Consider the following 27,130-nt stretch of genomic DNA (forward strand, 5'->3'; position numbering starts at 1 on the left):
TGTAAAATCAGGAGTGATCATTTTGTGGCGGGGGTGTGTGTAAATTGTTAATCCAGTTCAGCATACTTGATCAGGTTTTCTGAATTAGATCTTTAAAAAATAGATGGATGTTTTTGAAAGTAACTAAGTATACATACATTTCTAAGTAACTGGGTTTGCTAAAGAGTTAAAACTAAAATTATGTAATTGCAGGGATGTTATACTTTCTTACACATTTATGCCAAAATAATAGAAATAGAAAATTGGAACCACAGACAAGAATAAAAATGTCTATCATGGAGACTAATCTATAACGGCCACCTTGGAGATTCACATTTAATGCTTCACTTCTGGGAAGCCAGAGTAAAAAGTGAAACACAATTTGTAACAATCTCATTGTGAAAGACTTGAGGAGAACGAACCTTCCTAACCTTTAACACTAACTAGATGTTCTCCCATCAGACTGTTTAAGGGTAATCCTATAACCCTGAGTTCCCTTGCTAGAATTTCATGTATACAATTAATTAACTTTGGTGTTCTGCTTAAAAGATAATTTTTGAGAATGTGAAATCATGACAAATACAGAATGAACATGTGTTGAGGATTTTGTTTAATTTATTAATTGCTGAGAAAATAAGATCTAATAACCAGTGAAGGGAAAATTGTAGTTCCCAAGAACCACATGTATATACATGATACTCAGATTAATTTACAAACAGATGTGAAACTAGATGGTTTCATACCGTAGACACTATAATTTGCATTTCTGTAGACAAGAATTATTTGCATTATTATCAGTTTTCTGCAACTTACAGAATTATAGAATAGCTCAAAGACAGTGCAAAATATAGATAACCCAGGAGGATATGGCAGACAGGCCCCCAGTAACTCTTGGTCAATTTCAGAATCTCACAGTTATTCCCCTGTAGGTTTTTTTTTGTTTTGTTTTGATTTTGAGTTTCTTCTGTTGGGATTATTAGAAAGAGAGAGGTATTTCAGTTAGGGAATAGATTAGGAAGTAAAGTCAGTAGGAGAGGAGGAGAGTCTTTCATAGTGAGGCTCTGAAAAAATGAAGGAAAGCTGAAGAAAAGTGAGTGTGGACATTGGAACTGTACCTGCTAATGTCTGGGGTGGTTGGGGGTTGAGAGAACTCAGATAAATGAGAAGAGGTGGCAATTATGTTCAGTCACCGAATTGGAAGGTCTACATTGAGTTCAGGTACTTCCTATATGTGAAATTGCCCTTTACATTATAAAATTAATAAGGGACCACAAAGTGGGAACTGTAGTATGGGAAATAAATATTTTTTAATCTTTTTTTAATTAAATCATAGCTGTGTACATGAATGCAGTCATGGGGTACAGTGTGCTGGTTTTATATACAATTTGAAATATTTTCATCAAACTAGTTAATATGGCCTTCATGTCATTTTCTTAGTTATTATATTAAGACATTTATATTCTATGTTTAGAAAGATTCGCGTGTACCCTTGTATGATGAACCATAGGCGTGATCCCTCCACCCAGCCTCCCCCACCCCGTCTCTCTCCCCTTACCCCATATTCTTGGGCTATAATTGGATTATAGCTTTCCTATGAAAGCTATAAATTAGTTTCATAGCAGGGCTGAGTATATTGGATACTTTTTCTTCCATTCTTGAGATACTTTGCTAATAAGAATATTTTCCAGCTCCATCCATGTAAACATGAAGGAGGTAAAGTCTCCATCTTTCTTTAGGGCTGCATAATATTCCATGGTGTACATATACTACAATTTATTGATCCTTTCATGTGTCAATAGGCACTTGGGCTTCTTCCATGACCTAGCAATTATGAATTGGGCTGCAATAAACATTCTGGTACAAATATCTTTGTTGTAGTGTGAGTTTTGGTCTTCTGGATATATACCTAGTAGAGGAATTGTAGGATCAAATGGCAGGTCTATTTTTAGTTCTCTAAGTATTCTCCAGACTTCTTTCCAAAAGGACCGTATTAGTTTACATTCTCACCAGCAGTGTAGAAGTGTTCCCTTTTCTCCATATCCACACCAGCATCTCTGGTTTCAGGATTTTGTGATATGGGCTAATCTTATTGGAGTTAGATGATATCTCAAAGTAGTTTTGATTTGCCTTTCTCTGATGATTAAGGATGATGAGCATTTTTTTCATATGGGGAATATATTAATACATGTAACTAGCCGTTGTTCCCTAGCTTGCTTTCTCATAATTGTTTACTACTCAGAATCATACAGCTGATGATCACAAAGATTCTCGGCTTTCTTCATCACTGCTATACATAACATCACCCTTGGGAAACCTGAGGCTAGTTTCTGGGATACCTTCCAGGTCCTGCATTCCCAGGGATCAACTGACCCACTTAGACCAGTGGCCCAGACTGAGGAACTTACTCAACTAGTCTTGTGACCCCTACCCAAGAACCAACTCAGCAAAGATGATGTTTCTACACCCTGTGTTCCCACCCTAAATCCAGACAATTAGCAGACCAAATCGCCTAGCCCTTTCCCTGCAAAACTATCTTGAAAAGCCCTTTCTCCCTAATTCATGGAGATACAGACTTGAGAACTTCTTCCTGTCGCCTCATATGGCACCTGTTCTGCTGTAACCTCTGTTTCCTCTTGAGCAGGGGGCAATGAACCTGGTAAAGCTATAACATATGTATGTAGTCAAGGCAAGAGCTTTGCAAACATCTAGATAGAAATACAAAATGTGATCATAAATGAAAAGTGTGACTTTTCAAAATGTCAAAATGTGACTGAGGCAAAGATCTCAATCAATAGAAGTTTTTTGTTTTGGGGGATTTTTTTGCGGTTTTTGCCCAGGGCTGGTTTGAACCTGCCACCACTGGTATGTGGGGCCGGTGCTCTACTCCTTTGAGCCACAGGCACCACCCATCAATGGAAGTTTTTTAAGCCAAAGTTTCCATCCAGGAAAAAGACAAGCCACAGGCACATCTTTGACTGTTTTCTTCCCAAGCAGATTTAGGAACTCAGTACTTAAGGGGAGGAGACATACAGAAAGAAAAAGGAGGAGGCTACACAGATTAATGGTTACATTCTTAGGAAACCCAGAAAATCTACTTTTTACATAAGATAAGGCAAAAATTCAAAGAGAAAAAGGGAGTGAAGGAAGAATCAACTGTAGATATCTCTGGGTAGGTAGAAGGATAATTGATCTTGTCTCTGTTCTGAATCTGGGAAGAAAAACTTGTAATCAGTATTATTAATGTGAAATCGAACAGGCTTGGATTTTAGGAGCTAGATTTAGCCTGCAGACCTAAAGTTATAATATGCATTTCTGTGGGGGGCCAGCAAGCATTTTCCTTATGAGTGATCCATGGGGACAGTCCTCCTAGACACCTGAGGCCTTTCACCTTTCTGTGGGGATCTGGCTAATGCATCATGTTAGTAACAGCTGTTCATTTGGAGGTGGGTGTTGCATGACTCCACCTCCAGGCTTGACCTTCCCTTTGGCCAAGGAGTTGAGGAGATTTTTATTTTCCTTTCCAGTGTCTTAATTTATATAGTAATTATCTGTTACTATTATGTAATTCAGGATATGAATGAAATGGCACTGTTATTTACTTTCCGTAAACATAAATTTTTCTTTTTGAGACAGAGTCTCACTTTGTCATGCTTAGTAGAGTGCCACGGTGTCATAGCTCACAGCAACCTCAAACTCCTGGGTTTAAGCAATCCTCTTGCCTCAGTCTGAGACGCCCACCACAATGGCTGGCTATTTTAGAGACGAGATCTCGGTCTGGCTCAGGCTAGTCTTGAACCTGTGAGCTCAGGCAGTCCACCTTGGCCTCCCAGGTGCAGAGATTACCAGCGGGAGCAACAGCACCTGGCCAACCTAAATATTTTTTAAGTACTGCCATAAGTTTTCTGCCTGGGGTAGTTCTAACTTGTTTTTCTGATTTTGTTTCTCATCTGTAAAGTTTGCTATGATAGCGGTTTCCAGGAAGAACCTTGCTAAAGTTAATATTCTAGACTTCATCAATATACTGCAATTTTATGAGAACTGATAATTGACACGGTATCTAGAGGAAGTAGGTGCTACTCCTTCCATGTTTATAGCCAAGGAAACTGAAGATTGTCTAGTAAATTTTGCAAGCAAGACTTTTTGTATCATAGTCCTTCTGGTTAAGGAATTGGCAACGTAGGATATTAGAAGCTTGCTGTAGCCTTCAGGGTATTTTTTCTGACGCTTCTATGTTTACAGTGATCCTCACAGCCCAACTGTTATTTACTTTCTCAGATACTTTTTAGGATGACTTTTGTTGCAAGGTTTAATAGATGTTCCCTGAAGTGATGAGTAATATTCAGTAATATCAGTATTTTGGGGAGATCACTGAGCTTTACTCGAGACCAGTGATTTTTGTATGCTAATGGAGGATCTTAGGTGTGCCACAAAAATTTATAAAGATTCATTATTTTTGAAAGAAGTTCAAAGCACAGTAAGTATATTCTTTTTTTTACTTTTTTTGGATCAACATAATTTAAGTGTGCCGTGGAAGTAGTTCGAGTGTACTGTGAGATAAAAATGGTTGGAAAACCACTCCTCTGGATTGTCCTATAGAAATTTAATGTGAGCCACAAACAGAATTTAAAATTTTCTTGTAATCACATTAAATAAAAAAGTAGACCAGTTGTTTTTTTTTGTTTGTTTGTTTTTGTTTTGAGACAGAGTCTCACTTTGTCATCTTTGGTAGAGTGCTATGGCATCATAGCTCACAGAAACCTCCAACTCTTGGGCTCAAGTGATCCTCTTGCCTCAGCCTCCATAGTAGCTGGGACTACAGAGGCCCACCACAATGCCAACCTGTTTTTTTAGAGACAGGTTCTGGCTCTTGGTCAGGCTGGTCTTGAACCTGTAAGTTCAGGTAATCTACCCACCTTGGCTTTCCAAAAGTACTAGGATTACAGGTGTGAGCCACTGTGCCCAGCCAAAATTAGATTAATTTTAATAAAACATTTAATCCAATCAAAAGTATTATCTTGGCTCAGCACCCACAAATCAGTGGTTAGGGCACAGGCCACATGTTCCAGGGCTGGTGTGTTCAAACCTGGCCAGGGCCTGCTAAACAACAATGACAGCAATAACAAAAAAGTAGCTGGGCATTGTGGTGGATGCCTGTACTCCCAGTACTTGGGAGGCTGAGACAAGAGAATCACTTAAGCCCAAGAGTTTGAGGTTGCTATGAGCTGTGATGCTACTGCATTCTACCAAGGGCGACATAGTGAGACTCTGTTTCAGAAAAAGAATAGATAGGTGTTGTGGCAGGTGCCTGTAGTCCCACCTACTTGGAAAGCTGAGACAAGAGAATCACTTGAGCCTAAGAGTTTGGGGTTGCTATGAGCTGTGATGCCATGGCACTCTACCGAGGGTGCTAAAGTGAGACTCCATTTTTGTGTAAATGCTCTTAAAAAACTGATTGAATTCCAGAAGATAAAATTACTGCTATTTTTTTCTGCTGAGATAAGCTACTTTCTATTTTTTTGTAAGATCAACCAGTTACTCATATCCTAATTGTATATATAAATACACGTGCCTCTACTAAAAGAATTTCAAAGTAATTTTTATTTCTTTTTAATTTCTTATTAGAAAAATCTAGACCAGGGGTCCTCAAACTTTTTTAAAAAGGGGGCCAGTTCACTGTCCCTCAGACCGTTGGAGGGCCAGACTGTGGGCCCCAGGACGAGTCAGCTGCTAAGCAGGACAGGCAGTGGTGGCAAAAACACCCAGCAGGCCAGATAAATGTCCTAGGTGGGCCGCATGAGGGTGCCTGATCTGGACAGTTGACAAATATCTCAGTGAAGTTACTTAAAATTTTAACCTTTCGGTGTTGCTATGTGTTGATATACTGTATTTTTTTGTTAGAAACTGAGGAGCTGAAGGTATTTGTCATTTACCTGAAGAAGCCTGTTATTATCAGCAAAAAAGAAGTGATGAGAATAGAAATCCATTTTGATTTGCAATTCAACGTATTGCAAGCTTCCACTCAAGCTTTAGGAGAAGATAAACACATGGCAGGTTTTATTCTTTTTGATTATTTGAAAATGTTTATTATGTCTCATATCTTTTTAATTTCCTCGTGGGGTTTAATTGAGAGTATCTGATCAGGAGGAAGACCTAGTCTTTCGAGTGCCATGTAAGAAGTACGGAGAGTTCTGGATTCCAATTTTTGTTCTTCCCTTTCATGTCTCATTGACTTGATGACATGGGACACAAAGCCTCTTTGTGCCTTGAAATGCTTATTTTATGTTATGTTATTTTAATTTTTATATTTTGAGACAGAGTCTCACTCATTTGACCAGGGGATTGAATGCCTTGGCATCACAGCTCACAGCAACCTCAAACTCTTGGGCTCAAATGATTCTCTTGCCTTGGCCTCCTTAGTAGCTGGGACCACAGCACCTGGCTATTTTTAGAGACAGGGTCTCACTCTTGCTCAGGCTGGTCTCAAACTCCTGAGCTCAAGCAATCCATCTGGCTCAGCCTCTCGGGGTCCTGGGGTTACAGGTGTGAGCCATGTGCTTGGCCTTGTCTTATTCTTTTTATTGTAAACAGTTGAAAGGTTTTCTGGGATGATATCACCTTCTTACCACATTCTTGCTGGAGTTCTGAGGATACTTACTGTGGGGTTGGTGGCATCTCCTCTCTCTGCTCCTCTGGGACCTAGAGGAGGTCATTAGAAATAGGGTTTATGAGTTTTGCCAACATTCTACCTTGTGGTCTTACCTTGAGGAAATGATCTCTCTAGACTTATATCCTCTCTCACTTTCTGACTATGATGTTTCCTATTTATTCATAGGACTAAGAAACCTTTCTCTATCACAAATGGCAGGCAGGGAAACGAAATTTTTGACAAGAAGACAAAAATATCATGATAATGGCCACTGGGGAATTGAATGAAGAGGTCAGAGGACCTTTTCTTCCTGAGGAGAAAGTCTTGGGCCAGCTTTCTTTTGGTTGCTATTGTGTATGAAGATGTTGACACAGTAAAGTGCTCTGCAAATATAGTTTTAAAAACTCATTTTAATGAAATATATATATATGTTTTTGAGACAGTTTCAAGCTGTCACCCCGGGTAGGGTGCTGTGGCATCATAGCTCATAGCCACCTCTAACTTGGGCTCAAGCGATCTTCTTGCCTCAGTTTTTCTATTTTTAGTAGAAACGGGGTCTTGCTTTTGGGGCTGGTCTTGAACTCCTGAGCTCAAGCAATCTACCTGCTTCAGCCTCCTAGAGTGCTAGGATTACAGGCACTGTGCCCGAGCTAATGAAATATCTTTTAATAAGAAGATCATATCATGGGTGAGGATGAGAAATAAAGGAAAACCAATCACTTAATAAAAAAAAAGTGGCTCCCTCATCACATTACATATGAATTGTCCTGATGTGATATATTTGCCCTTAGGAAAAACATCAAAATCTTGTCTTTTCACATTTCACAAAATGAATAAAATACTTTGGGGGGAGAACTGGGGTTTGCATGTGGTCACACTGCAGTTCCTAGAATATGAGGCCTCTGTGAGGAACAGATTGGACTGCAGGACCCTGCAGGGGGAAACTCACTGCAGACCCATCCTGAGAAAGAGAAGCTCAGTCCCTTAGCGAAATAGGGATTTATGAGGTACCAAGGAGGTTAGATTGGAGGTGGAGGGGCAGCGCGTGTGGCTCAAAGGAATAGGCTCCACATGCCAGAGGTAGCAGGTTCAAACCCAGCCCCAGGCAAAAACTGTCAAAAAAGAAAACACAAATTGGAGCTGGAGGAAGGAGAGGCTGGGAAGATACTGGCAGAGAGGAGTTGGTAGTAGCGCAGGGGCTGTGCATAGCTGGTCCTTGGGGCGGGGTGTGTGTGTGGTAGAGAAGCTGGAAACAATAACATGATCCTTTAAGAAAGAAATTGAAGACTGATTTCTAATTTATCTGTGTGCTATGTTCTAAGCTTTTCGTTTTCCTTAAACTTTTCTTTTTAAAGATCACTACTTTTAAAAGTCATGCAACTTCTGGCTTGCATTTCAGATGTTGCCTGAACAGACGAAAACTTCCTCAGAACTTTTTATTGAGTCTGAGAAAGAAGACACCAAGATTCCTACCAGCCATGAAAGGGAGACAGGTATGTTGGGAAATAACAGAACTCCGACAGTGACTTCCCTACCAAAGCAGAGATGAGAGAGACCTCAGTTGGAAGAGGTCAGTGGGACCCGTGTTCATGTAAGCATAGTAAGTGTCCGATTGTACCTCTGGACTTCCTGGAGGAGGAAGAGTGGCTCCTAGCCTTGAATCATTTTTCACACCTATAAAGTCTCTTGTGTGGGTCAGCTGGAAGTGATGAAGGAGAACCGTGATGCGGAGGCAGGAGGTGGGAGCAGGGAGGGTCTTGTCTGTTCACAGAGTGACCTGCTCTAGAGTTACCCCCCAAGGCTGTTTTCTCGAGTGCCTTTAGATTTCTAATTTGAGGCCTGAGAGAGACCTCATTACCCGCTCTTCCCAAAACATGGTGAGCTGCCTGAGGTTGGTATCCCATGAAGAGCAATGGCAAGTGTGTCAGAGAATGTGAATGGTTATTATTATTTAAATGTTCTTTGCTTAATGTGTATAGAGCAGGCAGAAGAATCCACTGACCTGGTGGAATTTGTGGGTTCTGAAGATGACCGTTGCCTACTAACTCTCCCCGTCAGTGACCTATCTGTGAGTACAAGGAGTTGGGCTCAAGGTTCTGATCACTGTCCACTAGGGGGCAGTTATGTGGAAGCTGCGTCTCCTGACTTGTAGACCATTTTCTGTTTGACCATCTCCTCCTAGGGATTATTTTGTCTGCCATGTTTGTATATTCTCTCTTCCATTCCACTCTCTTTCCTGTGGAGTGAATCCATGATTCATTTGGTATCTGTAGACTAAGATATAGGGAAAGGAGCCTAATGTTGGAGTCAGCCTTGGTTTTCACTTACTGTGGTAACTTGAGGAAATTATTTCACGTCAAGGAGCCTGAGGCTTCTCATCCAGCTAGTTGGCAGGAGTGGCCCTGGTAGGATGAAAAAACAATGTATGTAGAGCACCGTGGAGAGCGGCATGTGGGTGTTTAGTCTGTTCCTCATTTTCTCAGATTTGATTACGTGAATGCATTATGTAGAAGTGTGACATAGTATCATAGTTTTTCTTAAAACGTCCTGAAGATTATTCCTCTAGATAAACGTTCATATTTTCCCCAGTCTCCTTGGGAAGTTGTGTACTTTTTCCAGCAGTGCTGACACTGTTGAAGACACTTTTGAGAATATTCCTGTCCCTTAGTATCTATAACACCCTTTGCATTTGTCTTTGAGGGTGGCATATCCTTTCCTGAGGGTAAATATGAATTTTGGGGAACATCTAGTCATCATTTGATGCCAATAAAATTTATGTATCAATGTAGGCCTGCTATCCTTAGTATTCAATGGTATGTTTTCTTTCTTTCTTTTCTTTTTTTTGCAATTTTTGGCTGGGGCCGGGTTTGAACCCGCCACCTCTGGTATATGGGGCCAGCGCCCTACTCCTTTGAGCCAGAGGCACCACCCCAATGGTATGCTTTTTTTAATGAGGTAGGAAGTGGTTCCAAAAGACTTCCAAAAGAGAAGCTTTGAAGATAACATAATATACATTTTTGGCTTTTCTGTAGCAAACAGATAGAGTTGGGAGTTCATCTGGAAAACTGGAAATGGATGATACACAAGGTCAGATATATTTTATCTATTGTAAATAAGATTTGAGTTGTATGATTAAATTTTGCTTGAAATGCTTAACATTCTCTGTCTTTAATTTTTGTCATTAGAAGTTACGTCAGCACCACCTTCAGATTTACAAGAACAATCAGTTAAAATTCAGTCTCCTAAATTAAGTGACAAATCTGGGTAAGTGATTTTTAAAACTAATAAATGATGTAGACTATTGTTTATGTGAGTACTACAAGTCTCCCATCTAGGTTTTTATCCAGGTTTCTCCCTTTCCTATGTCTGGTTGTCCGCTCTCCCCAGCCCTGATACACCCACAAGGAGAGAGTGTTGTGTGAAGTTTTCTGTAGAATGATCCAAGCAGTTGGCAAGCTCTGGTAACCTATAGGCCTCTACCATTGCACCTCTGGGGTTCCCTTTGGCAATGTATTTTTCTGTAGCAAAACACTGAATCTGAGATTGAAGGACACAAGATCAACATACAAAAATTAGTTTTCTGTATTACCAATAAGAAATTGAAATAAAAAGCAATACCTTTTAAAATACGACACACTTAAGGTTTAATTTGATAAAAGATCTTCAAGAACTCCCCAACACCCCTCACATTGAAAGCTAAAGAAATTAAAGCTCTAACTATGTATAGATAGATATATGCTTATGAGATGGAAGACTCAATATTAAGATGCCAATTCTTCTCAAATTGATCCAGGGATTCAATACAATTCCTGATTCAGATCCCAGGAGATATTTTACTTTTCTTTTCTTTTCTTTTCTTTTTTTTTTTTTGAGACAGAGCCTCAAGCTGTCACCCTGGGTAGAGTGCTGTGGCATCACAGCTCACAGTTACCTCCAACTCATGGGCTCAAGCAATTCTCCTGCCTCTGCCTCCCAAGTACATGGGACTACAGGCATCTGCCACAATACCCAGCTATTTTTTGGTTGCAGCTGTCATTGTTGTTTGGCGGGCCTGGGCTGGATTGGAACCTGCCAGCTCAGGTATATGTTGCTAGCGCCTTGGCCGCTTGAGCCACGGGTGCTGAGCCTGTTTTTCTTTTTAATTTAAGAAACTGGAAAGCTGGCTGGGTGTAATGGCTCACGCCTATAGCCCTAGCACTCTGGGAGGCCGAGGTGGCTGGATTGCTTCAGCTCAGGAGTTGGAGACCAGCCTGGGGAAGAACAAATCTGTCTCTGCTAAAAATAGAAAAACTAGCTGGCTATCATGGTGGGCACCTGTAGTCCTAGCTACTGGGGAGGCTGAGGCATGAAGATTGCTTGAGCCCAAGACTTTGAGGTAGCTGTGAGCTATGATGCCATGGCACTCTACCCAGGGCAACAGAGTGAGACCCTGTCTCAAAAGAAGGAAAGAAAGAAATTGGCAAGCTATTTCTAAATATCATGTGGAAATTTAAAGGACCTATAATATGAAATAAATAATAAAGGACTTATTATAGATAATAGCCCAGATAAATTTCAAAAAGAAACATAAGCTGAAGGGCTTACCTCCTACGTGTTTTTAGGATTTATAATAAAGCTGCATTAACCAAGAGAGTATGGTATTTGTAAGACAGACAAAACAGACTAGAAAGCCCAAAGATAAGACCCGCATGTATATGGACAGCTGGTCTATGATAAAAATGCAAAGACAGTTCCATGGAGAAAGGATAAGTTTTTCAACAAAGGATGTTAGAACAATTAAATATCTGTATATGAGCAAATAAATGACCTATGATTACTTTCCATTGTATAAAACATTAACTAAAAATGGATCATAGACCTAAATGTACAACCTGTTTGAAAGAAAACATAAGAAAAAAAAATCTTTATGATCTTGTTTTAGGCAAAGATTCCTGAAAAATAACACCAAAAGACAGTAGAAGAGGGCAGCGCCTGTGGCTCAAGGAGTAGGGCACCAGCCCCATATACTGGAGGTGGCAGGTTCAAACTCGGCCCTGGCCAAAAACTGCCAAAAAAAAAAAAAAAACAGTAAAAGAATAAATTGATAAATTAGATTTTATGAAAATTAAAAAAGAAACATTCTTTGAAAACCACTTTAAGGAGCTCTGCACCTGTAGCTCAAGCAGCTAGGGTGTAGCCACATACACCTGAGCTGGCAGGTTCAAATCCAGCCCCGGCCCACCAAACAACGACGACAACTACAACCAAAAAATAGCGGGACATTGTGGCGGGTGCCTGTAGTCCCAGCTACTTAGGTGGCTGAGGCAAGAGACTCACTTCAGCCCAGGAGTTTGAGGTTGCTGTCAGCTATGATGCCACAGCACTCTACCCAGCGCAACAGCTTGAGGCTCTGTCTCAAAAAAAAAAGAAAGGAAGAAAATCAGGTTTAGGGGAAGAAAAGAACAAGCCACAGCCTTGCAGGAAATATTAATATTTATAAAACACATCTGATAAAGGGCTTGTGTCTGAATTATATTACAAATTCATAAAATTCAATAATAAGAATATAATTCAATGAAAATATTGTCATAAGATTTAGACAGCTACTTTACCAAGGAAGATACACAGATAGTAGATAAGCACATGAAATTTGCCCAATTAGTACTAGAGAAATATAAATTAAAACTATGAGATGTACTACACATCTATTGGAAAGACTAATGTTACTAATAGACTGTACCAAGTCAATATAAGTGGTGAAAATATGGAGCAACTGGAACTCTTATATATTTAGTTTCTTAAAATGTTAAATAATACCTAACCTACAACCTTGTATTACAATTCTAGGTGTTTGCCCAGGAGAAATGACTGCGCGTGTCCACACAAAGGAATATACACAAATGTTTATAGCAGCTTTCTTTATAATAGCTCCAAATGAAATAACCCAACTGTCCATTAGTAGATGAGTGAATAAACAAGTTTCAGTGCATTTATACAATGGAATACAACACAGATATAAAAAGGAAAGAACTATTGAAATACATGAATGAATCTCAAAATAATTATGGCAAGTGAGAAGCCAGACAAAAAGAATGCACATTGTATAATTTCATTGATATAAAATTCTAGAATATGAATAGCATATGAAATTCTAGAAAATTCTGAAACTGGCATGTGCTACTCCTCTTGGGGGCAAGACACTATTATAAGAGGGACTTTACTTAACAAATGCAATCACTGTAACCTAATTCTTTGTACCCTCAATGAATCCCAAACAATAAAAAAAAAATTTCTGAAATTATAGAGACAGATCAGTGGTTGCCCAGAAATGGTGGTACATTAGCTTTTTCTGTTTTGTTGGTTGTGATAAGAACACTTAGCATGAGGTCTACCCTCCTAACACATTTTTAAGGGCACAGTATAGCATTGTTAATGATACGCACAATGTTTTACAACAGATCTCTAGAGCTAACCTCGTAAGTGTATGACTGGCACTTTATACCCATTGAACAACAGCTCCCATTTCCCCTGCTCCCTGGCCTCTGGCAACTGCCAATCTACTCTCTATGAGCTTGACTATTTCAGATACCTCAGATCAGTGGGATCATGAGGTATTTGTCCTTCTGCGAGTGCTCATCTCACTTAACATAATGTCCTCCAGGTGCATCTGTGTTGTCAGACATTCTTGAATTTCCTTCTTTCTTAGGGCTACATTGTTTGTGTTCACATTTCATTTATCCGTTCATCTGCTAATGGACCCTTAGGTTGATTTTATATCTTGGCTATTGTGAATGATACTGCAGTGAACATAGGCATGCACATATCTCTTCCACAAACTCTTTTCAATACCTTCAGAATATATACCCAGCAGTGGGATTGTTGGATCATATTGTAGTTCTATTTTCAATTTATTGCAGGGCCACCAAACTGTTTTCCATAGAGGCTATGCTGTTTCACATTTCCCCCGACAGTGTACAACGGTTCCACTTGTTCCATATACTCACCAGCACAGCACTTGTTGTCTTTTATTTTTTATATTCAGACCATATATCTGATAAGAGGTTAATATTAAAAATATATGAGAAACTCCTATAATTCAATAGCAAAAAAATCAAATCAATTAAAAATGGGCAAAAGGCTCGGTGCCTGTGGCTCAAGCAGCTAAGGTGCCAGCCAAATACACCTGAGCTGGTGGATTCGAATCCAGCCTGGACCTGCCAAACAACAATGACGGCTGCAACCAAAAAATAGCCAGGCGTTGTGGCTGGTGCTTGTAATCCCGCTACTTGGGAAGCTGAGGCAGGAGAATCACTTGAGCCCAGGAGTTGGAGGTTGCTGTGAGCTGTGATGCCATAGCACTCTACCCAGGGGGACAGCTTATGGCTCTGTCTCAAAAATAAATAAATAAATAAATAAATAAATAAAATAAAAATGAGCAAAAGAGTTGACTAGATATTTCTGCAAAGAAGATTTACAAGTGCCGAGACAGGTGTATGAAGGAAGCTAAGCATCACTTATCGCTAGGGGTAGCTTTCATCTAAAGAACCTCAGGGGGGCCAGGTGCTGTGGCTTAAGCCTGTAATCTCAGCACTCTGGGAAGCCACGCTGGGTGGATTTCCTGAGCTCACAAGTTTGAGACCACCCTGAGCCAGAGCAAGACTTCATCTCTAAAAATAGCGGACGTTATGGTGGGTGCCTGTAGTCCCAGCTACTTGGGAGGCTTAGGCAAGAGATTACTTAAGCCCAAGAGTTTGATGTTTCTGTGAACTGTGATGCCACAGCACTCTAGTGAGGGTCACAAAGTGAGACTCTGTCTCAAAAAAATAAAGAAAATAAAGTATCTCAGGTGATTCTAAGAGCCAAATTTAGAAACTACAACTTTTCAGCACTGGTCCAGCCAGCTGATTATTTGCTGATTCTACTTTTCCCTCTCCTTATTTGTATGCCTGACAGGCAATGGGTTCAAGAAATATTTTTTTTGTTTGTTTTATTAATTGATTTTTTGAGAGACAGAGTCTCACCCTGTCACCTGTGGCATCATAGCTTGCAGCAACTTCAAACTCTTGGACTTAAGCAATCCTCTTGCCTCAGCCTCCCAAGAAGCTCACTATAATCCCCGGCTAGTTTTTTTTTATTTTTAGTAGAGATGGGGGTCTTGCTCTTGTTCAAGCTGGTCTTGAGCTCTTGAGCTGAAGTGATTTATCCCCCACCCAGCCTCCCAAAGTGCTAGGATTACAGGTGTGAGCCACCACAACAACTGTTTCATTTTAAGTAAACAGTTGCTGTCTGCCACAGAACCTATGGAACTAGATTGCAGGATACTAAGTTGCCTGCAGAGTGGGGCACATGCCAAGGTCTCATGAGAGGGACAGAGGACACAGGAAGGAAAAAACTGTTAGGAGTATGAAGTAAGCCAAGGAGGTGGGTGATGGTTTCACCATTTCCATTAATTTGATGTATTTTGTTTCAGGGCAGATTCTATTTTCAAGGATGACAGAAAGCGGGAAACAAGGATGCTGGTAATATACTAACTTTAAGGCAATACTTCCCAAATTGTGATTATTTGCATACAGTCTTCAAAATGGGCCAAAGCTCTTTTTATTATCTACATTTTTTCTTAATTAAATTTATATTAAACTTATTTGAAAAGGAATTATTTCACTTTCAAATGGAAAGTATTACTTGTAACATGGTAGATAAGCTCCCAAATTAAATACAATTGAAAGTAACAAGGTTAGCCTCTTGAAGTATACTTTCACCTAATTTATTTCTTATTTTTTATTCATTGCCTATACTGGGCCTTATTAACTATGAACTGTGAAAAGACAAATCTACCATATTCAGTCTCATGTAGTTAGATGAACAGATAAATGAGACCAGTCAATAAACTGAGCAGGACATAACATTTCAAGTCAAGTCTTACTTTGAAGGCTTAAAGACAATGGAAAAATAAAATACCCCTTCAGGCAGTCCTTTGCTACTGTAGTAAGTGCTCATTTAGCCTTAGATGAGAGATGATGAGTGTGCCCTTCTATTATGGCCCCAAATGGCAGCAGTGGTGAGAATGGGCACTACCCATGAAATCCACAACGAAACTCACAGCTGCTAAAGCAGTGATTTTCAACCTTCCTAACGCTGCAAGCCTTTAATACAGTTCCCGTGGGTCGCGACTCACAGGTTGAGAACCGATGCTCTAGATCTATCAAAGATGCAGAGATGGTTATGTCTTTCTCCTTAAAACTCTTAAAAAAAAAAAAAAAACCAAAAAACTTTTATTAGGCTTGGAGTCTAAAGCTTCTTATTTTAAATGGTTAGTAAGTAGACGTGTTAAAGCCTACTAGCATTTGAGCCTTATCCTCAATAGATCAGGCCTGTTCAAGAATTGAAATGTCTCCCTCTGAGTCAGTGTTGTTCAGTGACATGTTTTCATGCCTGCGTGTGTCATACGACACCTGTCCAGTGGTCTCTCACCTTGGGAAACCCAGAGCTCTAGGCTTGTAGTCAGTGTATTTTAAAAAAAAAAAAAATCTCCATAGTGAACATTCAATGAAACGTTTCTCTAAAAGTGAGATCCTGAGCCCCACGCAAATGGATGGAAGCTTATTCTGGCTTCCTCCTCGTGATGCTTCTCAGGCCTCCGATTGGCATCATCTGGGGAGCTGGAGAAACTATTTCAGTGTGGGGACCTTCCCACAGATGATGACTTTATTGATCAAGAGCAAGTCCCAGGCATTGAGATTTAGTTTTAGAATCCTATTTGTGATTCTCATGTGTGGGTGAAATTAAGAACCACTGTTCTAGATACTTTTGTTTTTGTGAATAACTTTCAACTCCTTTTGATTAAAAACCCAAAGAAACCAGGAAAGCTTTGCTACATGGCTATGGAGGATGCATTAAATGAGCAAGACACTGGACTGGAGAACTTGGGGATAAATGTGCATGTTCCTTCAGGGCTTTTTCCCCCTTAATGAAAGCATGGGAAAAATGCTTGCGTGAGATGCCAAGTTCCTTTTAGAAATGACCTTCTCTAACCTGAGTGTGTGTGGATAGATGAATGGCTAAAGGAAATATAAATAAATATATTTATATATATATATATGGGTATATAAATATATATGCCCTTAGCCTTAAAAATGAAGGGAATCCTGTCATTTGCAATAGTATGGATGAACCTGGAGGACATTATGTGAATGAGGCAGATGCATAAAGTCAAACACTGTGTGATTTCACATATACATGGAATCTAAGGGAGTCAAGCTCAGAAAAACAGAGTAGAACCTGTCATCTGGGGCTAGGTGGGGTTGGGATTGGGGAGATAGTTACAGGATACAAAACTCTAGTTAGGAGTAATAAGCTTAAAAGGTCTCTTGTGTATCATGGCGACTGTAGTTAATAGCCATACACAGTATGATGTAGACTTTAAAATTGATAATAGACTTTAGGTGAACTTACAACCAGAAAAAGGTAACACGTATATTAATTAGCTCGGTTTAGCCATTCCACAGTGTATACGTATTACAAAACATCATGTTGTACACCATAAATATGAGCCATTTTTAGCATTAAGAAAAAGAAACTCTTTTTTTTCCAGGGCTCGGTTTGAACCCACCACCTCTGGCATACGGAGCCAGTGCCCTACCCTTTTGAGCCACAGGTGCCACCCAGAAATGAACTTTTCTATAAAACATTGAACAGCTAACCGTTTGAAAGGAAAAGTAATTTCTTAAAAAATGAATTCATTTGAAAAATTAGATAACATCACCTACCTTAAATCTCATGGGTATGTTATTATCGACAAGGGTAACATTGGTCCAGCCCTGACCTAGTGAGTGTTGGGAGTTGAGTCTGCATTTCATCATTCTAGGCAGGGGGTGTGTCTTCCAGCTGATGTGTTTCCTGTCTGAGAAGGCTGTTTAGTTACTGTCCCAACTTAATAAATCCTTCCTGGTCTGAGATGAGCGTGAGTTGTTAGCAGTTGAATGGCGGAGCCCCCAGAGAGGCCGGGTGGTTTGGCGACTGGAAGCCCCTGGAGGCATCCAAAAGATAGACTCAAATAGAGTATACTTTTTTATTAACACTAAAACAAACTTCCTACTAAAATTGAGCATAAACATTTATTTGTCACAGTATTACAAAAACAGGAAAATGTTTAAAAAATACAAATATCAGGCAGCACCTGTGGCTCAAAGGAGTAGGGTGCTGGCCCCATATGTTGGAGGTAGCGTGTTCAAACCCAACCCTGGCCAAAAACTATGAAATAAAAATACAAATATCAATTTTCAATGGAATAATCCACTAGAAAGATTGCACTTGCCCTAAATTGCTAACATTTTCTGTATCAGGCTTAATTTCAAAATGCTTTAAGGTTTACGTGAACATGACCCTCCTGTTTGGTTTTAGTTCTTTTAAAGTATAGAGAGGGCCAGGCATGGTGGCTCACCCCTGTAATCCAGGCCTCTGAGAGGTTGAGGAGAGTGGATTGCCTGAGCTCAGGAGTTTGAGACCAGCCTGAGCAAGAGTAAAATCCTCACCTGTACTAAAAATACACAAACTAGCCAGGTGTTGTGGCAGGCACCTGTAGTCCTAGCTACTCAGGAGGATGAGTGAGGCAAGAGAACTGTCTTTGCAAAAAATACTTTAATACTTTCTTTTACCATTTGATTTAGTATTTTGAAGTTATAATGTTGGCACAATATTAAGGCGCATCAGCTGTGTACAGTCATCTAACATCTGTTCAGTTGCAAATATTTGATTCAAGAGGATTTTGTCATCCTTTACAACAGCAGCTTGCTTGAGACTCTTCTTTCTCTTCTTATTACTTTGTCTTTTCATTATGTGAGATCCCAGTCTTCTAGAAGGAGTTACTTCTATGTCTAGATTTGTATTAGTCCATTTAATTGTCCATGAGTGCACTAACACCCCTTTAAAAGTTCTCATTTATCCTCTGTGTGTGTAAAAGTTTAATTACAGGAAACATCTCTTCTCTGAGAGTAGTCAAGATTCAAGTACCAGTACCAGTAAACAATCTTGGACCAGTAGCCAAAAGAGGAAATCCTTAAAATTATATCCTGGTAGAAAAAAGAAAAGAACCAGAAGTAGATTAAGAAGTAAGTTTGGCATATGTCTTCTTTTGAGTCACTTTGCAAATAAATCGGCTATTTATTTTTCAGTATGTGATGGGAGAAGGTACCCAAGAAACACATGATCATGAGATCTCTTTCCCTGCTATGATTACAATGGAAAGGCAAAATGAAATGTGAAACAGAGTATGAGATTAGCCAGTAATTAAATACGAGCTATGGATACATGGAGTTCAGATGAGAGGAAACTGGCATGAGCTGGAATCATCGTGACAATCTGCAAGGAAGACGGGTGGGATTTGAGCTAACCTTGGGAAAAAAGAATAGGATCTGAAGAGGAGGCAGGGAAGCTTTGTTAGGAAAAACTGCACTGATAAAATGAGGATATGAGGCGTTCAGGGACAAGGTCTGGAGCAGAAAATTCATTCTAGGTGGTGAAGAATAAGCTCGAATAATTAGAAAGGGAGCTTGAGAGCAGACATTGGAATAAAATGTAGGAAGAGGGACTTGCTTCTAGCATTTGCGTGTTAGAAGAGGGAGAAGTGAATTTGTGCATGTCTTGTGAGTCAACATATTCATTGTATACTTTCTTTCGTTGTAGTCTTGCCACTCCCCCCTCTCAGTAGTAGCAGTGACCACGAGAAAGACCAAGTAAGTAATTTTTATCTTGGCTGCCATGCCCTGTGGGTTAGACTGCATTGATTTCTCAAAAAATATTTACAGGAATATGAGAATCACAAACCATGAGTTTGCTGATATGTGATTAACTGATGAGAGAAGTGGCAAGGACTTCTAAACGTTTCATATAAATCTTGGGTAAAGATTTAGGGTACTTTTTCATTGTTCCCAAATATTGCTGAAAGATGTTTGTTGTGGACAATGCTAAAAATCTGGGCTATTCTAATTGCCAGAAATGTATGCTCTTTTGAATTTACATTTAAAAGTAAACTTGTTCGTTTTCTTCCCTTAGTTTTCAACGTGTTGATGTTTCTTCCAAATCTTTTAATGATTTAATTATTTATTTTGCAAGTCTTCGGACCTATATAAATGTTCAATAAAGCCTCAAAATTTCTAAATTTTCCCTTATTTATCCTCCTATTATATCAATGTAGTTAAGAATTTAGACAGCAGTGTCTGCAATAATTCAGAATCAAATTTGCCTCTTATTAGCTGAGTTACCACTCTCAGCAGTTGGTTTTTGTTTCTTGTTGAGATTTATAAGGACTACAGAGTATCGTGCCAAATACATAAGGTTTTATAAGGGGTAGCTGCTGAGATTCTGACAGTATCAGCAGCACCCTGCCCGCCCCTGCAGAAATCCAGTATACCCAGGGCTCTAGTCATAGCTCCACCTGCTTTTTCCCATCAGCCTGGGCTATGTTACCCTCTGTGAATCTAAATGGCTCTCACATTCTGTAAGGACAGAGGTAGGCTAAGTTTATGAGCCAGAGTGTGTAACTATTCTTGAATAGTTCAACCTGAAATAATGAGTTATCAGTTAAAAATGGGCCAAAAGAAGTTTCTAGTAAATACAGCTTATTTTAAATAATCACCAAAGGTACGTTACAGCTTCAAAAATCCATAAATTTAAGCTACACAACTGGCAAGAAGCCTGTGTTAATTTTCAGTGAGGACTTTTCTGGCCTTGTATAAATACTGGTATTCAAAATACACTTCTCTGTGTATCAGAGAATAATTTAGAGCAGAGATCCACAAGTTTTTTCTGTAAAAGGCCATATAATAAATATTGTAGGCTTTATGAGCCATATGGTCTGAGTGTCAACTACTCAATTCTGCCTTTGTAGCCAAAAAGCAGCCATCAACAGTATGGAAGTGAATGGGTTGTATTGTGTTCCAATAAAACTTTATTTACAAGAACAGTCAATGGGCTGTACTTTGCTGATCCCTGATTTGGAGCAGTGATTCCCAAACATTAGTGGTCATCAACATGATCAGTATGGTTTGCTAACACCTAGATTCCTAGGTCCTATTCCTAGTGTTTTTGATTAAGTAGGTCATTGGTGGGGTTTGAGAATTTGCATTTCTGTCATATTCTCAGCTATTGCTATGTTCTAGTCTGGACCACACTATGAGAACTTTTGATTTACAGTTATTGTAGAAAAATAACCTGATGTTCTTCTGATTCAGGCCTTAGCATTTATCTTCAAATGGAGTAAATACAATATTTAAGCTTCTTAAAAGGATGTTGAAAATGTCCTGGGGCTGGGCAGACTGGCTTATGCCTGTAATCTCAGCATTTTGGGAGGCCAAAGCAAGAGGATCACCTGAGCACATACAAGAACCTGTCTCTGTTGTCTTAGAATTTTTGGATAACTTGTTTTGAATGATTATGAGTATTAGCACTTTAAAAAGATTCTGTATTTAAGCTAAACTCTTCTAACATCGTTGCAGAAAGACATGTCCAGGCAAAATGATACCATGCCTCCCAAAATTTCTGAAGCAAAATTCCAAGGCAGTTCTCTTGAAGATTCTGCCCAGAAAACAGGTACATGATTTCTGTAAACTTACATAGAAAAAATTATATTTTGGGAAAAGTAATTTGAAGTAAGCAAAAGATTTTCCTTTTAATGTCTTTATTAGCAAAGGATAGAAGACACTGTATTTTAATTTTGCTTTGATATTTGAGATAAGCTGAGGTACAAGAATGGCTGGTGTTCTCTCTCTTTTAAAGGAGCAAGACAACTTAAGTGATGACCTATAGCAGGCATTGGTAAGCTTTTTCTGTAAAGGACAAGATAGTAATGTTTTTTGCTTTGTTACAACTATTCAACTCTGGAGTTACTGCACAAAACTGACTCCAGACAAGATGTAAGCCAACTGTGGCTGTGTTTCCATACAATTTTATTTACAAAGTCAGGTCTTAGACTATGTTTGGCTTGGGGGCCAGAGTTTGCCAATCCTTGAACTATAAACATTCTCTTAACCCTCATTGTATTTTAACTATCTGCATTATTTAAGTTTATTAAGAGTACTGATTTTCTTTTGCTCACCTTTATTATTCTGTAGCTTAGTTTTTTGTATTGACAGGCATACAAAAACACTTAATAAACACTTCACTGACAACTTCTTAGCTGTCACTGGAAGAAAAAGAAAAGGGAAAAAGGGGAGAGGAAAATATAGCACTAAGGAGTAAAAGGAAGGAAGACAGCAAGATGGGGCAAAAAGGAACAAAGGGACTCTAAAATAGCCAATAATCAATTAACAAAATGGCAATAGTAATAGTCCTTACCTATTAATAATCACCTTAAATGTATTAAATTTTCCCATCAAGAGACAAAGAATGGCTGAATGGATAGGAAAAAAAAAAAAAAACTCCAACAATATGCTGTTCATAGGAGACTCACTTTAGCCTTAAGGATGAATAAAAACTGAAAGTGAAGGGCTGGAAAAAGATATTCCATGCAAATTGTAACCAACAGAGAGCAGAAGTGTGGCTATACTTAGACCAAATAGACCTTCAGCCAAAATCTGTCACAAGAGACAAACAAGGCCACTATATGATGAAAAAGGGTTAATTCATCAAGAGGATATAGCAATTGTAAATATATGTGCACCCAACATTACAGCACCTAAATACTGAGGGTGCCAAAAAAATTTATACACATTTTAAGAAAGGAAAAAACCATACTAAAATCACAGTACTTGATATAAACCAATAATGTTTATCTTGTATATTGTACCATTTATCTCTTGTAATTGCAGAAGTCAAATTTGACTTGAGTATTACAATTTTAATACAGTGTTTTTCTTTCTGAAAATCTGTATACATATTTTTGCATCTTCTGTATATAAAGCAAATTTTAACAGAACTGAAAAGAGAAATAGCAATACCAAAATAATAAGGTTCTTTAATATCCCACTTTAAAGATTAAAAACAGAAAGACTTCCAGATTTCTAGATTATCCAGACAGAAAACCAGTAAGGAAATAGTAGACTTGAATAATACTGTAGACCAAATGAACCTAACAGACATATGCAGAACGGTCCATTCAACAGCAGTAAAACACACATTCTTATGTACCTCAAACATTCTCCAGGATAGGTCATATGTTGTGCTACAAATTTAAGATGAGTTACATAATCTCAAGTGTCTTTTTTTAACGACAAGTTATAAAAATAGAAATAATAGGAAGAAGACGAGAAAAATCCACAAATGCATGCCAGTTGAATAACACACTCCTGAATAACCAATGAGTCAAAGAAGAAATCAAACAGGAAATCAAAAAGTACCTTGAGACAAATGAAAATGGAAATTCAAAACCTGTGGGATATAACAAAAACAGTGTTAAAAGGGAAGTTTATAGCATTAAGGGCCTACAGTAAGAAAAAAATCTCAAGCAGCTTAATTCCATACCTCCAGAAACTGGAAAAGAAATAAACTAAACTCAAAGTCATCAGAAGTGAAGGAAATGATAAATATTAGAGAATAAACAAAGAAATAGAGACTAGGAAGACAACAGAAATGATTGATGGAACTAAGAGTTTTTGGTGGTGCTTGTGGTTCAAAGGAGTAGGGCGCTGGCTCCATATACTGGAGGTGGTGGGTTCAAACCCGGCCCCAGCCAAAAACTGCAGAGAAAAATGTTCTTTTAGAAAGCTACTCTAAAGGTTTGTAAATTTTGCTTAAGATAAAAAGAATGAGGAATCAAATGAAATTGTAAATAAAAAAGGAGATAGTACATCTGATACCACAGGAATACAAAGGATCCTAGAGACTACAACTAACTAGACAAAATTATACTCCAACAGATTGGACAATCTAGAAGAAATGGAATGAAATGAATGCATTCCTAGAAACATTTAACATACCAAGGCTGAATATGAGGAAACAGAAAATCCGAACAGACCAATAATGAGTAGGAAGATTGAATTAGTCATCAAGCCTCCCAACAAAGAAATAGTCCAGGGCTGGATAGCTTCACTATTCAATCTACCAAGCATTTAAAGAATTAATACCAACCCTTTTCAAGCACTTTCAAAGGATTGAGGAGGATGAAACACTTCTAAACTCATTTTATAAGGCCTGCATTACCCTCCTACCAAAGCCAGGTATTAGAATGCTGTAAGAGAAGCAAATTATAGGCCACTATTTCTGATGAGCATAGATGCAAAAAGCCTCAAAGAATACTAAGGAATCATATTCAACAGCACATTAAAAGGATCATTCACTATGCTCAAGTGGGATTTGTCACTGGCATATAAGGATGGTTTCACATACACGAATCAATAAATATATAAACTACGTTAACTGAAGGATAAATTCATAGAATTATCTTAATAGATGCAGAAAAAAATTGAAAAAATGTAACATCATTTTATGATTAAAAAACTTAACAAATTAGGTACCTCAACATAAAAAGGCCACATATAAGCCCACAGCTAACATCCTACAAGATCAGGAATAAGACAAGTGTGCCCACTGTCCCCCCTTCTGTTCATCATCATACTGAAAGTCCTAGCCAGAATAATTAGGCAATAAAGGGAATAAAATGCATTCAGATTTGAAAGGAAGAAGTTAAATCATAGATTATGTGATGTTATAAATAGAAAACTCTAAAGACTTCCCCCCAAAATGGTCAGAAGTAATAAATGGATTCTGTAAAGTTACAGGATCCAAAATCACCAAACAAAAATCAGTTATATTTCTAAACATTAACAAGAATTATCTGAAAAAGAAATAAAGGAAATTCCATCTACAATAGCTAAAAAAATGCATAAGAATAAATTTAACCAAGAAGGTAAAAGGCCTATTATACACTGAAAACACTGATGAAAGAAATCTAAGACTTAAATGGAAAGATATCCAATGTACATGGATTGGAAGACTTTGCTTTGGATAAGATGGACATTTTAACAAAACTATCTACAGATTCAATGCAATCTCTATCAATGCCAGTGACATTTTTCACAAAAATAGAAAAAAATTCCCAAATTCATGTGAAACTACAAAAGATCCCTAATAACCAAAGCAATCTTGAGAAGGAACAAAGCTAGAGGTATCACGCTTCCTGATTTCCAATTATATTTAAAAACTATAACAATAAAAAGAATATGTTCCTGGCCTATAGACACAAAGATTATATATCCACACATATAATCAATATGCCAAGAATACATAATAGAGAAAAGAAAGTCTCTTCACTAAATGGGATCAAGAGAACTGGATATCCATATATTAAAGAATGAAAACTTTGTCTTACACTGTCTAAAAAAATCAACTCAACATGGATTAAGGACTTTAAGTCCCCAAATTGTAAAATTAGTAGAAGAAAACACAGGGAAGCAATTCCTTCACATTACTCTTGGCAGTGATTTTTTTGATGATCTCAAAGGTATAGAAAAAGGGAAAAAAAAACAATTGGGACTACGTAAAACCAAAAACCTCATGCACAGCAAAGAAAATAACAAAAGGCAACCTACAGAATGGATATATTTGCAAGCCATATATCTGATAAGGGGTTAAATATTTTAATAAAACATATCAAGAACTTAGTAGCAAGAAAACAACTCAATTTAAAAATGGACAAAGGGCCTGAATAGACATTTTTCTGAAGAAGACAAATGGCCAGGAGGTGTACAAAAAGGTGATTGGCATCATTAATCATTAGAAAAGGGCAAATCAAAACCATAATGTGATACCTCATATTAAGAGGCTGTTGCCAACACTTATCTTTCTGATAACACTGTGGAGAAAAGGGAACCGTTGTACACTGTTGGTGGGAATATTAATTGTTCTAGACGTTGTGGAAAACAATATGGAGTTTCCTCAAAAAATTAAAAATAAGACTATCATGCAGTCTATCCATCCCAGTTCTAGGTATATACCTAGAGGAAATAGAATCAGTATCTCAAAGAGATGTGCACCCCTACGTTCACTGCAGCATTATTTGCATGATTTATAAGAGCCAAGATGAGAAACCAACCCAGATGTTCATCAGTGAATAAGTGGATAATGAATTGTGAGCTATACAGACACACAGGAATATCATTCAGCCATAAAAAAGAAAAGTCTACCGTGTGACAGTGTGGGTGAATCTGGAGAAAATTGTGCTAAGTGAAATAAGCCAAACACAGACACAGAATCTCCCTCACACATAGATTCTAAAAAAGTCGAACCCATAGAAGCAGAGGGTAGAGCGGTGGTTGCCTGGGCTGTGTACTGGGGGAGTGGGGAGACGTTGATGAAAGGATACAAATTTCCAGTTATAAGATGAACAGGTTCTGAGAATCTGATTTACAGTATGAGCATGACGGGTGTGCTAATTTGATTGTGATCATCATTGTACTATATGTTACTATACATACTACACATATCAGTTCATAAAAAGAGGAAATAAGGGAGAGGTATCTAAGGGAGAGAAGAGAAGACTCTTAAGGTCGAGGTAGGAGAATCCTTGCTCGTGCATTTGGGGCCAGCTGGGCAGCTACTGAGATGCTGATGCAGTCGTGGTAACTGGCTATTTGTCTTATCCATAAATCTACAAACCTAATGAGCAGCTGTGCCCTGACTGGTATAGTCAGTAGTTGTTTTATTTAGAACTGTATTCCCTTTTTGTGATGATGAGATTTAGATATTGCTTCACTTGGTGTATTTATTTTCTTGAAACTTTTCTAACACTCAGAGCTTCAAGGTCCTCACCCACCGAGAGACCTGTCTCCTGTGGAGCACTCAGAAGATGAAGCAAGTTTACCTAAGGTACCATTGAAGTGTTGCTTATTCATCTGCTTTTCCAGAATCACTGTTAAGGGGAAACATAGCACCATTTGCTTCTCCCTTTGCCATCAAATATATATATATTTGTAGTCTGTTTTGTTTTTAAGGTCGCGAACCAAGAGTCATTAATGGAAAGTACTAGCCTCAAACATAAGCTGCAAAACTTAGAAGACAGAGGTGAGAGAATAATAAACTTTTTGTAGAATACGATGAAATTAAACTGATTTTGGCAGACTGGGCTGTTGCGCTGCAGATAAAATCACTTCACAGAGTGACTATTCCCAGGCTGTGGGGGAGCAGAGATCCGAATGCTCATCAAGGTTAAGAGGAGAGATGGGCTTCACTCAGGAACCAGAACCTCTCGTGCCAGGGAAAATATAGCCTGAGACTCAATCCCACCAGGTATCCCCACCTCTGCTCTGGTTTCAGAGGAGGGCGCAGTGAGGGCACCTAAGGATTTGGTTCAAAGCTCATTCTGTCTCCAACTATGTAGGTCATTTGCAGTTTATAAGAAATGGTGTAAAGGTTGTGTGGTTATTAGAACTTCCAAATTCATTTTCTGATAACAGTGCTGTGAAAGTTTCAAGTCTAGTTCACAGGGTTATGTAGGATGCGATATAATTCCATATGGAATATAATAATTTATACAATATCTCTTCACTCTTGATGGTGATTTTTTTTCTTTCTTTCTTTTTTTTTTTTTTTTTTTTG

At 38.5% G+C, this 27,130-nt stretch overlaps 1 protein-coding gene across 1 annotated transcript in view; it reads left to right on the forward strand.

Annotated features, from left to right (window-relative positions):
• Positions 1–27,130, forward strand: part of SYCP2L (synaptonemal complex protein 2 like) — a 71,551-nt gene that overhangs the window by 28,661 nt on the left and 15,760 nt on the right. Inside the window, exons 15-22 of the mRNA XM_012804205.1 lie at positions 5,878–6,020; positions 8,022–8,118; positions 8,605–8,693; positions 18,564–18,711; positions 19,286–19,335; positions 21,097–21,190; positions 26,328–26,401; positions 26,527–26,596. Coding sequence (XP_012659659.1) covers positions 5,878–6,020; positions 8,022–8,118; positions 8,605–8,693; positions 18,564–18,711; positions 19,286–19,335; positions 21,097–21,190; positions 26,328–26,401; positions 26,527–26,596 — 765 coding nt within the window. The remainder of the gene's footprint in view (positions 1–5,877; positions 6,021–8,021; positions 8,119–8,604; positions 8,694–18,563; positions 18,712–19,285; positions 19,336–21,096; positions 21,191–26,327; positions 26,402–26,526; positions 26,597–27,130) is intronic.

The sequence above is a fragment of the Otolemur garnettii genome, unplaced genomic scaffold, assembly GCF_000181295.1.
Source record: "Otolemur garnettii isolate 467f Iridium unplaced genomic scaffold, OtoGar3 scaffold00026, whole genome shotgun sequence".
NCBI classification, from domain to species: Eukaryota; Metazoa; Chordata; class Mammalia; order Primates; family Galagidae; genus Otolemur; species Otolemur garnettii.